This window comes from Tribolium castaneum, chromosome 7 (assembly GCF_031307605.1).
Source record: "Tribolium castaneum strain GA2 chromosome 7, icTriCast1.1, whole genome shotgun sequence".
Lineage (NCBI taxonomy): Eukaryota > Metazoa > Arthropoda > Insecta > Coleoptera > Tenebrionidae > Tribolium > Tribolium castaneum.
Window position 1 is genome coordinate 5,271,701 of NC_087400.1, and position 11,799 is coordinate 5,283,499.

At 42.7% G+C, this 11,799-nt stretch overlaps 5 protein-coding genes across 5 annotated transcripts; 2 read left to right on the plus strand and 3 right to left on the minus strand.

Annotated features, from left to right (window-relative positions):
* Window positions 1-2: 2 nt before the first annotated feature.
* Window positions 3-1,410, minus strand: exd (extradenticle). The gene is given in 1 exon segment (NM_001039412.1): window positions 3-1,410. A coding segment is annotated over 1 exon segment (1,086 nt). The 5' UTR covers window positions 1,407-1,410; the 3' UTR covers window positions 3-320.
* Window positions 1,411-2,491: 1,081 nt separating this feature from the next.
* LOC655740 (uncharacterized protein) lies at window positions 2,492-4,783 on the minus strand. Its single transcript, XM_962303.4, has 7 exons — window positions 4,506-4,783; window positions 3,909-4,455; window positions 3,643-3,857; window positions 3,382-3,490; window positions 3,178-3,332; window positions 2,771-3,126; window positions 2,492-2,719 (listed from the first exon to the last, which is right to left on the minus strand). Exons 1-7 carry the CDS (start codon window positions 4,632-4,634, stop codon window positions 2,542-2,544), a joined length of 1,689 nt encoding a protein of 562 aa, XP_967396.1. The 5' UTR covers window positions 4,635-4,783; the 3' UTR covers window positions 2,492-2,541.
* Window positions 4,784-4,908: 125 nt separating this feature from the next.
* PpV (Protein phosphatase V) lies at window positions 4,909-6,117 on the plus strand. The gene is made up of 3 exons (XM_962221.4): window positions 4,909-5,239; window positions 5,288-5,843; window positions 5,891-6,117. Exons 1-3 carry the CDS (start codon window positions 5,072-5,074, stop codon window positions 6,079-6,081), a joined length of 915 nt encoding a protein of 304 aa, XP_967314.1. The 5' UTR covers window positions 4,909-5,071; the 3' UTR covers window positions 6,082-6,117.
* Window positions 6,118-6,129: 12 nt separating this feature from the next.
* Window positions 6,130-7,301, plus strand: RpL7A (Ribosomal protein L7A). Its single transcript, XM_962142.4, has 4 exons — window positions 6,130-6,283; window positions 6,407-6,521; window positions 6,574-7,067; window positions 7,114-7,301. The coding sequence occupies exons 1-4, from the start codon at window positions 6,269-6,271 to the stop codon at window positions 7,294-7,296; spliced, it is 807 nt and encodes a 268-aa protein (XP_967235.1). The 5' UTR covers window positions 6,130-6,268; the 3' UTR covers window positions 7,297-7,301.
* A 1,114-nt stretch (window positions 7,302-8,415) lies between these two features.
* On the minus strand, window positions 8,416-11,785 carry LOC103314406 (transcription initiation factor TFIID subunit 3). Its single transcript, XM_008200407.3, has 5 exons — window positions 11,474-11,785; window positions 11,253-11,423; window positions 10,667-11,195; window positions 8,700-10,616; window positions 8,416-8,653 (listed from the first exon to the last, which is right to left on the minus strand). The coding sequence occupies exons 1-5, from the start codon at window positions 11,511-11,513 to the stop codon at window positions 8,518-8,520; spliced, it is 2,793 nt and encodes a 930-aa protein (XP_008198629.1). The 5' UTR covers window positions 11,514-11,785; the 3' UTR covers window positions 8,416-8,517.
* Window positions 11,786-11,799: the final 14 nt, after the last annotated feature.

Consider the following 11,799-nt stretch of genomic DNA (forward strand, 5'->3'; position numbering starts at 1 on the left):
CGTGTTACTACAGTTATTTATTTAAATAGTAAGCACTGTAATTTCATTTTCGATGGAAAAACCTCGGCGTTAAAGCAAAGTTCTCTCACCCAGCTGCTCCTTATCGATAAAAATAAGTAAATATACAAAAAATACTGAAGAAAAACTCGCCTTAACTCCTAAAACAATCAACCTAAAAATATATTGCAAGTACGTCCTATACTATCAGAAAAGTAAAACTTGAAGCAATTGAACCCAGAAACACACTGTACACGATACAAAATTCGGTATACATGGGTTAGTATACAACTGTATTTCCTTAAAATTAAGCTAGGGTTTGATTAGGGCGACAGTTCCTGTGCGTGCATTGGGTCGTAACCACAGCTACTGGCGTCATAGGCTGAGCTCTGGTCGTAGGCCGACCCCATGGAGTAGCCCATGGAGTCCTGCGGGGGCGCTGGGGACATCATGGGGGTCGGGGTGCCGCTGTAGGGCGACGCCCCTGCCGCCTTCTTCGCCGCGTACAAATTGGCCTCTTCCTGCGCCTTCCCGATGTTCTTCTTGTACCTGATTCGTTTGTTCCCGAACCAGTTCGACACCTGGCTCACTGTGATCCCGCATTTCCTAGCCAACTCTTCCTTCGCCTCCTCACTGGGGTAGGGATTAGACAAATGCGAGTAAAAATACTCGTTTAGAATTTCCGACGCCTGCTTGCTGAAATTCCGGCGTTTCCTTCTGGCGTCCAAAAACCGCGATCTGAGGATCATAACAGCCTCGCAAGTCGACTGTTTCAGCTGCATCTGAATCGAGGAGAATTTCTTGTGTATGATTTGCACCATCCGCTCGATTTCCTTCGGGGTGATTGGGCGAGTCCGGGACTGCTCCCGCAGCAAGTTCATAACGTGTGTGGTGAACTCATTGCACGCCTGTTCGTACTTTTCCAGTTCTTGGTGGTAGATTTGGCGGATTTGGGCGAGTTTGGCCCTGTAGTCGCTGTGCTCGATGGCGTTGTCGGGCTGGCCGGCCTGGGCGGCGGCGGAGCCCGAGGCGGCGGCCCCCGCGCCGCCGCCCTTCTCGGGGCCCGCCACCCCCTCGGCGATCAGCATGTTGTCGAGCCGCATCAGCTGGGGGTCGGGGGGCTCCTCCTCCTGCGTGTTCCGCAGGCTGAGCACCGTCTTCTCCTTGATTTCGCACAGCACGGAGAACAGGGCCGGCTTCATGCGGTGGCAGTTGAGGGTGTGTTTGCGCGCTTGGGCCTCGTCGAGGCTCTGGTCGGTGATGTTCATGATCTGCTGGAGGATCTCACCGATGTCCTGCTTGCGGGGCTCGTTCTCGCCGCCCGCGGGCGCGTCCTGGGCGTTCATGTACGGCTGAGGGGGCATCAGGCCGCCGCCGGTGTGGCCCATCATTCTGCCGGGGTCGTCCATGGGGGCACGCAAACGGCACTAGGAAATGGACGCGCTTGACAGCATACGTAAACAAAGCGGGAGGATGTTTGCGGGATGGGTAGTAGGGGCGCATGCGCGAAAGCAGGAATTTTATGGATTTTGAGGGGCGGGTGGGGGAGATTTATGGCCTTTGGATGATATTCAAATTTTGGCACGGATTGGAAAAAGTGGTTTACTAAAGCGAGAGTTGTTTATACTTGGATTCATTCACAAACTAGGGAGGACCAGAGAACTAATGATAGAAAAAATCGTTGATTCTCTTGAAATCAGCATCTAACAGTCATTCAACAGCAAAAAATCTGAAGTAAATGACCAAAAGTTGTGTCAATTTTGAGAAAAATATAGAAAATAGAAACGTATGCTGTAAAATCATACTCTAATTACGTTATTTCACAATCTACGTTGTCTTTTAGTCATTACCAAAAAACTATGCCACTCCACCATAAAACAAATTTGCAAAATACCAGCAAAGTCCGGACCTGTGTAACTCAAAACTCGTCTAACGGACTTAATTAGTTATAATACTGAACACCCCGTTTCATCATTTTAAATATATATTTAAAAATTAAAGTCCCATTAAAGTATTTAATTCTCCATTTAAATTATCTAGAAAATTTAGAAATCAACATAGGAACGAACGAAAGTAGCAACTTATTGTCTTTTGAAAGTGAATTTAATGTGTGATTGTTGCAAAGACGAAAAAATACAGTTTGAGAAAAAATTAATTAATTAAAAAAATTAATAATTAAAAGGACGATTTAGAGAACAAAGATTTTTTGAAAAAAAAGCAAATGCTGATGTTAGAAAATTTAATTACTATTAAATAAAATACTAATAATCATTCTTTATTTTTTTCCAATTGCAAAAACATCATTTTTTATCTAATTTTTTTCTAATCTTTTAAATGCTTTAACGGCGGAATTAAAATCTCGCTGTCAAAATTAGACGTAGGCATTTAAAAACGCAAAATGAGTGACGTTTCACCGTAGACATAAGTCAGGTGACCGAAATCGCTTACGTTGATTGGTTATAACGATCACGTGACCATAGCGAAAGGACGTATCTTCTAATTAAAATATTTTATTTCGCTTAAAATTTACACCTTCTTGGAAACTTAATCCCAGTATTTGATAAGTCCATCCCAGCCTGCTGTCACTAACTTGCTCGGCTCGTGCGGATGCCACAGCACACTGATACAGACATTATCGTGCGCTTTCCACTTCTTATACAACTTTGTAGTTTTCCAATCCCAGATGTAGCACTTACCATCGGCGTCACCCGACACTAAATAACTACAAAAAAAATTGTTAAAACCTACAACTGTTAAAAAAATAATAACAAACCTCAAATCTGGTGAAAAATCAAGTGTGCAGGCATACCCAGCCACCATATGTCCCGTAAACGTCTTTTTTCGATTTATTTTGAAGCGATTTAATGCCGAGAAAATGACAATTTTGTTGTCCATGCTTTGACAAGCCAACCATTTTCCATTGGGTGCTGGCGTCACAGCAGGCATGCTGTGCATGGTCGGGTCTGCGATGTATTTCATATCAACGGGGATGTCCCACTCCCAGACCCTCAAACTTTTATCGTCCGAAGTCGTAACGAATCGGCGATTGTCGTCAACGAATGTAATAGAGTTAACTGCTCCCAGATGGCGGTCGTACTCTTGGACAATATCGCCAGATCTGGTGTCCCACTATAATAAATAATTAAAAAAAAACAAAAACTGAAAAAAAAGCACACATACACAAATGATTTTCTTATCAGAAGTTCCAGCAACGAAGAGGTGTTGTTTGTTCTTATCAGGGTTGAATTTGATACAATAGGGGATTTTGCGGCTTGAAAATCGCTTGACCACTTGACCAGTCTCAGTATCCCACAATTTAATATACCTGTCGTAACCTAAATCACATTTTTTTTGTTAATATACCAAAAAAATAAATAAACATACCGGCCGAAAGAAACAGTTTTCCTGAATTATTGAAACAAATGTCCCTAACGGCTTGCTTATGGCCGTAGTAGGTGCGAACTAATCTCCTTTCGTTATACACTTCCCACAACTACAACAAAAAATACGATTATTTTTTTTAATAGTTTTGAAAAAGCTAATAGTGACTTTTCATAAACCAACATTAAGTTGGCTGTGACTGAAATTAAACTATTCGGTGCTGCCATCTTATTCAAATTAAGAATCATAGGCCACTAGACAGACCTTAATTCTGCAGTCCATGCTAGCAGACAGTAACAAATGAGCCGTTCGGGGGAACCACCGAATGGCCGCAATTCCTTTCGAGTGCCCCGACCACGTATGAATATGTGCTTTCGGAAGGAAACACTTCTCCGGGGGGCTGTCCGATTTCAAATTGACACCAACATCTTGAGGTGCATGTAGAAAACTCCTTCCCTGATAATCCACAGCGTCTGAAACTGTAACAAAACCAGCAATTTTCGCAAAATTCACCCAATAGTCACTCTTACTGTGCAAAATTGATTTTTCCTCGATTGGTTTGTCTTCTGTGGGTTTCCCCTTCTTGTTCTTTTTCGACAATAATTCGTCCAACTCTGCTGCCTCCTCATCAGACGGCTTCATGACCCTTTGTTCGTCCACAAAACCACCCCAGGGCCCCAAAAACCCCTCAATATCGCTCGGGTCGTTATTCTTTTTACGTTTTCTCTTATCTAAAGGTCTCAGCTTGGTTGATTCAAACACTGTTTTTGCTTCCGGGTCAATATCATCGCATTGGCCAGTCGTTGTAACAACTTTGGTGCCTTCAGCGGCACTGCCCACAGTGGGGTCCAGAGCGTAACCAAAACTGTTAAACGTCCGTCTTTGGTTTTCGAATTGGAACTCGTTCACATACGCTGGCTCAACGTAACCCGAAAGTATGTTTCGGGTGCATTGTTGCTGCTGGGTCTTGAAGGGGTTCTCAGGGCCCACCATGGGCGAGAACAACTCCTCGTATTTGGGGTTAAAAGTCACTTCCTGGGCGCTGGGGTCAACGTGCTGGATGCACTCTTCAGACCCCTAGAAGGCATACATTTAGTAAAAATACGCTAATAAGGTAGATCACGCACCGTGGGTAACACGACAGGAGCCGCACACACTTGGAGTTTGTTCTTGATTGAAAATTCGGGGTCCGCTGGGGGCTCCTCAGGCTTAACCTCCTCTTCGTCACTGTCTCCGTAACCTTGCAACGCCAGCATTTTGCACAAATGCAATACTCAAGTCTCAAAATGTGTAATTTGAATCAACTTTTAACCTAAAACACTAACAACTGTCAACTGTCAAAAGCAAACCATAGAGCGAGGCTGGCGCCTATAGATAATTATTTTTCCAATTATTTTAAAATTATAAAGACATGAAAATTGCCCGAACACCGGGAATTTAATTTCAGTTTAGTTAATTTTTCAATTTTCGTCGAAATTTAATTAATTCATTCGGTGGGTTCGTCCGTTTGTACGTCTGTGGTTTTCAAATTGTCATTTGTCACTTGCAAACTGTCACATCTTTTTGGTTATCTTCACTCCAATTTACCAAATTTCGGCCTTTTTGCTATGTTTTATGGCATTATTTGCCGCAAGACGTTGATTATTGCCGGGCTTTGACGTTCAATTGGTGTTGGAAAAGTCGCTAGACCAACATGTCTTCAGAGCTGGATCAATGGATTGAAATCGTGAAAGACTGCAAGTATTTGACCGAAAACGACTTGAAGAAATTGTGCAGTATCGTATGTGATATTCTTTTGGAGGAGTCGAACGTGCAGCCCGTCTCCACTCCTGTGACGGTCTGTGGGGACATCCACGGCCAGGTGGGTTTTGTGCGTCCCCTTGGCTCAGTTTACAGTCGCGTGTTTTAGTTTTATGACCTGGAGGAGCTGTTCCGGCAAGGGGGCCAAGTCCCTGACACCAATTACATATTTTTAGGCGATTTTGTCGACAGGGGGTATTACAGTCTTGAGACTTTTACTCGATTGCTCACTTTGAAGGCGGCTTATCCGAACAAAATTACTTTGTTAAGGGGGAACCATGAGAGTCGACAGATTACGCAAGTTTACGGTTTTTACGACGAGTGTCTGACTAAATATGGCAATGCTAACGCTTGGAAATACTGCTGTTCTGTGTTTGATCTGCTTACTGTCGCTGCGTTAATTGACGAGAAAGTGCTTTGTGTACATGGGGGCTTAAGTCCGGATATTAAAACGGTTGACCAGATTCGGACTTTGGAGAGAAATCAGGAAATTCCGCATAAAGGTGCCTTCTGTGATTTAGTTTGGTCGGACCCTGAGGATGTGGACACCTGGGCGTCGAGTCCCAGGGGGGCTGGGTACTTGTTCGGGGCGAAGGTCACTCATGAATTCATGCAAATTAACGCGCTCACATTAATTTGCAGAGCTCATCAGTTAGTCCACGAAGGTTGTTTTTGGTGTTTCGTTTTTGCGATAATTTAATGTGTCTTTCAGGTTATAAATACATGTTTGATGATAAGCTGATAACGGTTTGGTCGGCCCCCAATTATTGCTACCGTTGTGGCAACATTGCAAGTATTTTGGAATTCCAGACCACGGATAAAGTCGAACCGAAATTATTCAACGCCGTACCCGACAATGAACGAGTTATTCCAAGTAGAAGTGTTACTCCGTATTTTTTGTAATTTTATGACGCTAGTATCAATAAACAATTTTCAAATTTGGCGCCTTTCTCATCGTCGCACCTGCGCACTGCTAACCTAATCATCCATCTTTTTCCAAGTGTCGTCTGTCAAGAGATAGGCCACATTTGCGTATTTCTGTAGATATTCGAATTATCTACAGTCATCTTTGTTAAATTTCACTCGAAAAATGGTCCAAAAGAAAGTAAGTCGCGTGTTTTCATTGATGGGGCCCTTATTTTCCATATTATTTGGCAAAATTCGGGCTGGGATTGACATAACCTACAATCTTTGTTGTGGCATATTTTAACCGTGTTGGTGGTTTTAGCCGAAGAAGAAGACCGGTAAAAAGGTGGCGGCGGCCCCTCTTGCCGTGAAAAAAGTCGAACAGAAGAAGGAGGTGAACCCCCTTTTCGAAAAACGCACGCGCAATTTTGGCATTGGTACGTACCCCTTAACCCAGCTAAGGCCCCTTTAAACTTAAGTCCTAACCAGGCCAGGACATACAGCCCCCTCGTGACCTGTCCCGCTTCGTGAAATGGCCCAAATACATCCGTATCCAGCGCCAGAAGGCTGTTCTAACAAAACGACTCAAGGTGCCCCCACCAATCAACCAGTTCCGACAGACCCTTGACAAGCAAACGGCCACTCAGCTCTTCAAAGTCTTGGAGAAGTACAGGCCGGAGACTGAACTGCAAAAGAAGAACCGCTTGAAAGCGGCTGCTGAGAGCAAAGTGGCCAAGAAGGAGGAAGCCCCCCAGAAGAGACCCAACGTTTTGAGGGCTGGCACCAACACTGTCACCAAACTGGTGGAGCAGAAGAAAGCACAGTTGGTGGTGATCGCACATGATGTGGACCCCATTGAACTTGTGCTCTTCCTCCCGGCTTTGTGCAGGAAAATGGGGGTCCCCTACTGTATTGTCAAGGGGAAGGCCAGGCTTGGGCTTTTGGTTAGGAGAAAGACTTGTTCAGCCGTAGCGTTAACTAAGGTATTGTATTTTTGGGTGATTTTATTGTGCTAATTCGAAATTTTAGATTGAGTCGGGCGATCGTAGCAATTTAACGAAGATTATCGAAGTTGTTAAAACCAACTTTAACGATCGTGCTGATGAGATCAGGCGCCATTGGGGCGGTGGTATTTTGGGGTCGAAATCTGCGGCCCGTATCGCGAAAATCGAGAGGGCGAAGGCGAAGGAACTCGCCCAGAAGCAAGGTTAAAGAATTTCCTGTTATTGTATTTGTATACAGGCCGATAAATATAATAATTTCTAAAAAAAAGTTTTTTTATTTCGTTTGGTTGAATGGATCAAATTTGGCGCTTTCGCGCACCAATCAGCAGTCAGTATCGAGTCATGTCACCACAAATGTCAAACGGTGACAGTGGTTTGACATGTGAATAATTGTTCAATAAATTCTGTCTATTTTTTCGTTAATAAATAAAGTTTGGGACCTTAAACCGGTAAGAGGAGATGTTTTTTGTAAATTGTGATAAATGTAAGTCGTTTTAGGGGCATTCCAAATAATGGCGGGTTGTGTCCCTTGTTTCATCATTCCCCTTTTGTTATTCATATTTCACAGATACATTCAGCCAATTTTATTAAAGTACTGGAATCCATGGGAAAATAAATCAATAAAGGCTGAAACTGCGAAAGAAAACAAAACCGAAACACAAATAAAAAGTGAGGTTTTAGAAAAGAAAGAATTGTGATGGTGTTTTCTCTAAATAATTTTGTAATAAATGGATTTTAAGGTGGTTATATTGTGAGTTGTGGTAATTATTATTAAATAAAGGAATACCCAAAATGATTTTTTACTTATTATCAGTAATGTAATAAGTAATAAGATAACCTTTTAAAGGTTGGGAAACACGTTTTTATCTGCATTATTAAATTCCGCGGTCAATAGTTTCATTTCATCCCTTGGGCAGTAATCTGCAGATTTGTCAAGTTATGGTTGCAAAAATATATACCTACAGTTATTTAAGTATAAAAATTTCTGGACAAAAAAAGAACTTGTAAACAAATAAAATACAACTTCCTTGTTTTACATTTCAAGAATTTTCTCCTACCTGTGCTTCCTACATATTTTTGTAAGTAATAATAATTTATTTATTAATAAATGTTATTTTTATTGTTTAAAAACATTTTGTTCTTTAGGCTTTTATTTATAAAAAAATTAAATTTGAAGTTGGGGGCTGTCCCCCTAGCCCTGGATCTACTCAATACTTAATAATAAATTAATGAAATTAATTACATACTATGCAGGGTGAGACTAGTATGTTTTTCCTTTTGGGATGAAATATTTTTTAATCACTTGTAAACCAAATAAAAAATCGAAAAATTCAAAAACGTCTTATTTACACACTGTACAATAAAAAATCGTACTTATCTGTAAACTCCAAACTAGAAACTAACTGAAACTCTCAGGCTCAAAACTCACTCACTCTCCATGCACTTTATCAAGAAAATCATCAACGTCAATTTTCTTCAAAAGTTTAATATTGTTTTCGTAGGCTTTCGCCTTCTTCTCCGTCTGTTTCTCACTCTCGCTACTTTTATGCTTCCTCTTCCGCCCCCTGAAACCACCAACTAATATAATAAAACCACTCAAAAACCACTTACCCTTTCGTCACTTTTTCCGGCGAACTGTCCCTTGCATCGGCCAAGAAAACATAATCCATGAGCTCATCCTCCTCATCGTCCAGTTTCTTCTTCGGCGTTGTCGACTTAGCTCTTGGATTTAACTCAAAAATCGATTCAAAACCCGTCCACTTAATCATCATCGTCACTTCTCTGTCCAACTCGTCGAAAACTTGCACGGACATGGTTTTTTTCAAAATCTCAAAATTGTACTTGTTCAAAGCCTTCTTTCGGGTCTTGTCCGAATGAACCACGGACTCGACATCCTGGTAAATTTTCCTATCAAAGGTCGGACAAGAAACGTCCGATTCAAGCGTCTGTTCTTTAACTTTTTGCGGTGTTTTATTCTGAACTAAGTGAATCCCCCGCTCGGCCAAGCCATGAATCAGCTTTTGCGCCTCTTCGTCCTCGACTTTCTCCTCAACTGGCTGTTTTTTCGCCGGTTTTTTCCGCGGCACTTTGGGGGTTTTCGCATTTTTCCGGTTGTTCCGAACCGGAGCTTTCCGGGTTGTTTTTTTGATTTTGTCAATTGTTCGTTTCCGGACGACCTCCAATTGGGCCAAAATGTCCTTCTTACGCTTCTCCTCATCAAACGTACTTTTCACTTGAACCTCGTTCAAAATATTATTAATACTAGACGTATCGTCGGTTTGCTTAACATCAGTCTTTTTGATTACGGTGTGTTCGGGCGATTCCGAATCTGAATCCGAATCCGAATCCGACGAACTCGAAGTCGTGGGATGGCGATTCAAAAGATTCAAATTCTTCTTACCGATCACACTTTGGTTGAATTTCTTTAACGTGGTTTGCGATTTTTCCGGTTCGGTTACAACCTTGGCCTGCTCGATTACAACGTCGCTTAGGATTTTCAAATTTGTGAATTTATCAGGCGGCTGTGGCGACTTATTATTCTCCAATCGCTTGCACTCTTCTATCAACTGGTCTAGGGACTTGTTTTGTTCCGTGTCGGAAGGTTGGTAGTACGAACTGGAGGTTGAATAGTCGGTTGAGCGTTGATTATAAGGCGCCAAATCACCCGGAGTTAGGGCAAATCCGGGCGTAATCGGAATTTTGGGGGTGGGCATTGAAATTAAATCAACCCCCTGGAGTTGCTCCTCCAAAAGCGCCGAAAACGGGGTACAATCGTTGGTATTGGGGGCGGGGCCTGGTGTTTTCGGGGCGGTGTCCTTGACCGGAGTTTGCATAGCTTTAGGCTCCTCCTCTTCAGTTTTTTTCTTCGCTTTGGCCTTCTTTTTCGTCACAATCACCCGTTTCCTCTTCGGAGTGGGCGTTTTATTGGCACAACCTGACACCAAACTCCTCAAATCCGCATCCCAGGTCTTACTCGAATTATTCCGCATTCCCGGCGTTGAAAAATCAAGGTTGCGTACGTGGGAGGCGGGCTTGGAGGCGGGGCTTGTGGCAGGGGGCGGCTCCTCGGGTTTGGGAACAATACGTTTGGGGGGTTTTGGCGCAACTGTTTGGTTCGTAAGGTTGGTACAACTTTCGTCGTTTACGATTATAGTAGGCATTGCCATGATGTCATTCTCTGTTATGTTTTTTACCGTTGGCACGCCCATGTTTATCACTGGTTGGTTGTTGACGATGTAGTATTGCTTTGGTGGGGCTTCGGGGGGCATTATTAGGAGCCCCCCGGTGTTGAAGTAGAGCTGGTTTGGGGCCACCGCGGGCGTGGCGCCGGTCGTTTTCAGATATGTGTCAAGTGTGCCGTCGAAAACGTAGACTTCGCCCCCATTTTGGGGCTTTGGGGCCTCGGGAGGGGGCGGGTCTGTGTTCTGTGCCACCTCGATTATGGAACGCACAGCGTCGTTGTTGTGGGCGTCCATTGGGTCCCCACTCTTGGGTTTGGACGAATCGTCGTTATTGTGGGTGGAGCCGCTACAAAGGAGTGTGACAAAGAGGCGGGGCTTGGCGCTATAATAACTTACGTGGATTTTTTTGATTGGTTGTCGTAAGGCGCCGTTCCGATAATCTCATCAATTAGTTTATTGTACACTGGGTCTTCTTCAGTCCTTTGTACTACTGTTTTAATTAAAGCGTCTAGTTCCTTAGACGCACCAGCACTGACGTGTTCCTCTGTGGCAGCGCGACCGGTTTCAGGCGTATTCCTGACTATGTTGATAGTTTCCGCGATTTTTTCATGCAATTCGTGATTTTCTAACAAAGTTTGGGTCAAAACTTCAGAAACGTCCAAAATCTCTTCTTTCTCTCTGCTTTTGCTCCTTGTCGATTTCTTCTTTGGTGTTTTGGTGATTGCGGGTTCATTTTCTTCCGAATTGTTTCCTGGTAAAGTGTGTGCCGGTGTGGTGTCTACTTCACTACCAACACTTGAACTTATCACAGGGGTTGAAGTGGCCACAGTCGCTGTTTCTTTGTCCAACAAGTACATAATTTGGTCCACCAATGAGGTTCTTGTATGTGTTTCGTAGTAATTGGTCTCTTCGAGACGGCCTTGAACTGTAAATAAGTGATTGGTGGATTGCGGTCACGTGTGTATGATTGCACGCCCCTTACCTATGGAGTAAATCATAGCATACTCTTCAAGGAAATCAACAAGACGCATTCCCAATACACGGGTAACAAAATACTTCCCCATTTTGATGTTTTGGGTGTTTTCATTAAAATATGAACAGTTTTTGAGGAACTCCTCAATCACTGAGTATAATTTCTCACTTTTGAGGTAACCTGAATCGACAAAAGAATGTAAACAATAATCCCGCCAATAATAGACTCACCTAAAACTAAGGCCGCTATTTGTGCTTTACTGAACTCCATTATTGCAAAATATCGGCGTTTGGACACTTATTTGATTAAAATTAAAAATAAATACTAATTTGAGTAAATTGTTTATGTAAAAGAAAAACGCAAAAGTTTAACCTCAAACTTTGCTGATGCCACTAAATTTAGAGACGCCTGAACTTAAACGAACGGTTTTTTAATAATTTCTGGACACAGAGTATTAAAAACACTTCAAAAATAAACATTTCATTATTTTTACTGTAGTTTTGGCACAAATAATTTCAAAAACTTATCAAACTCCCACATAAAAACAATCGGGTAA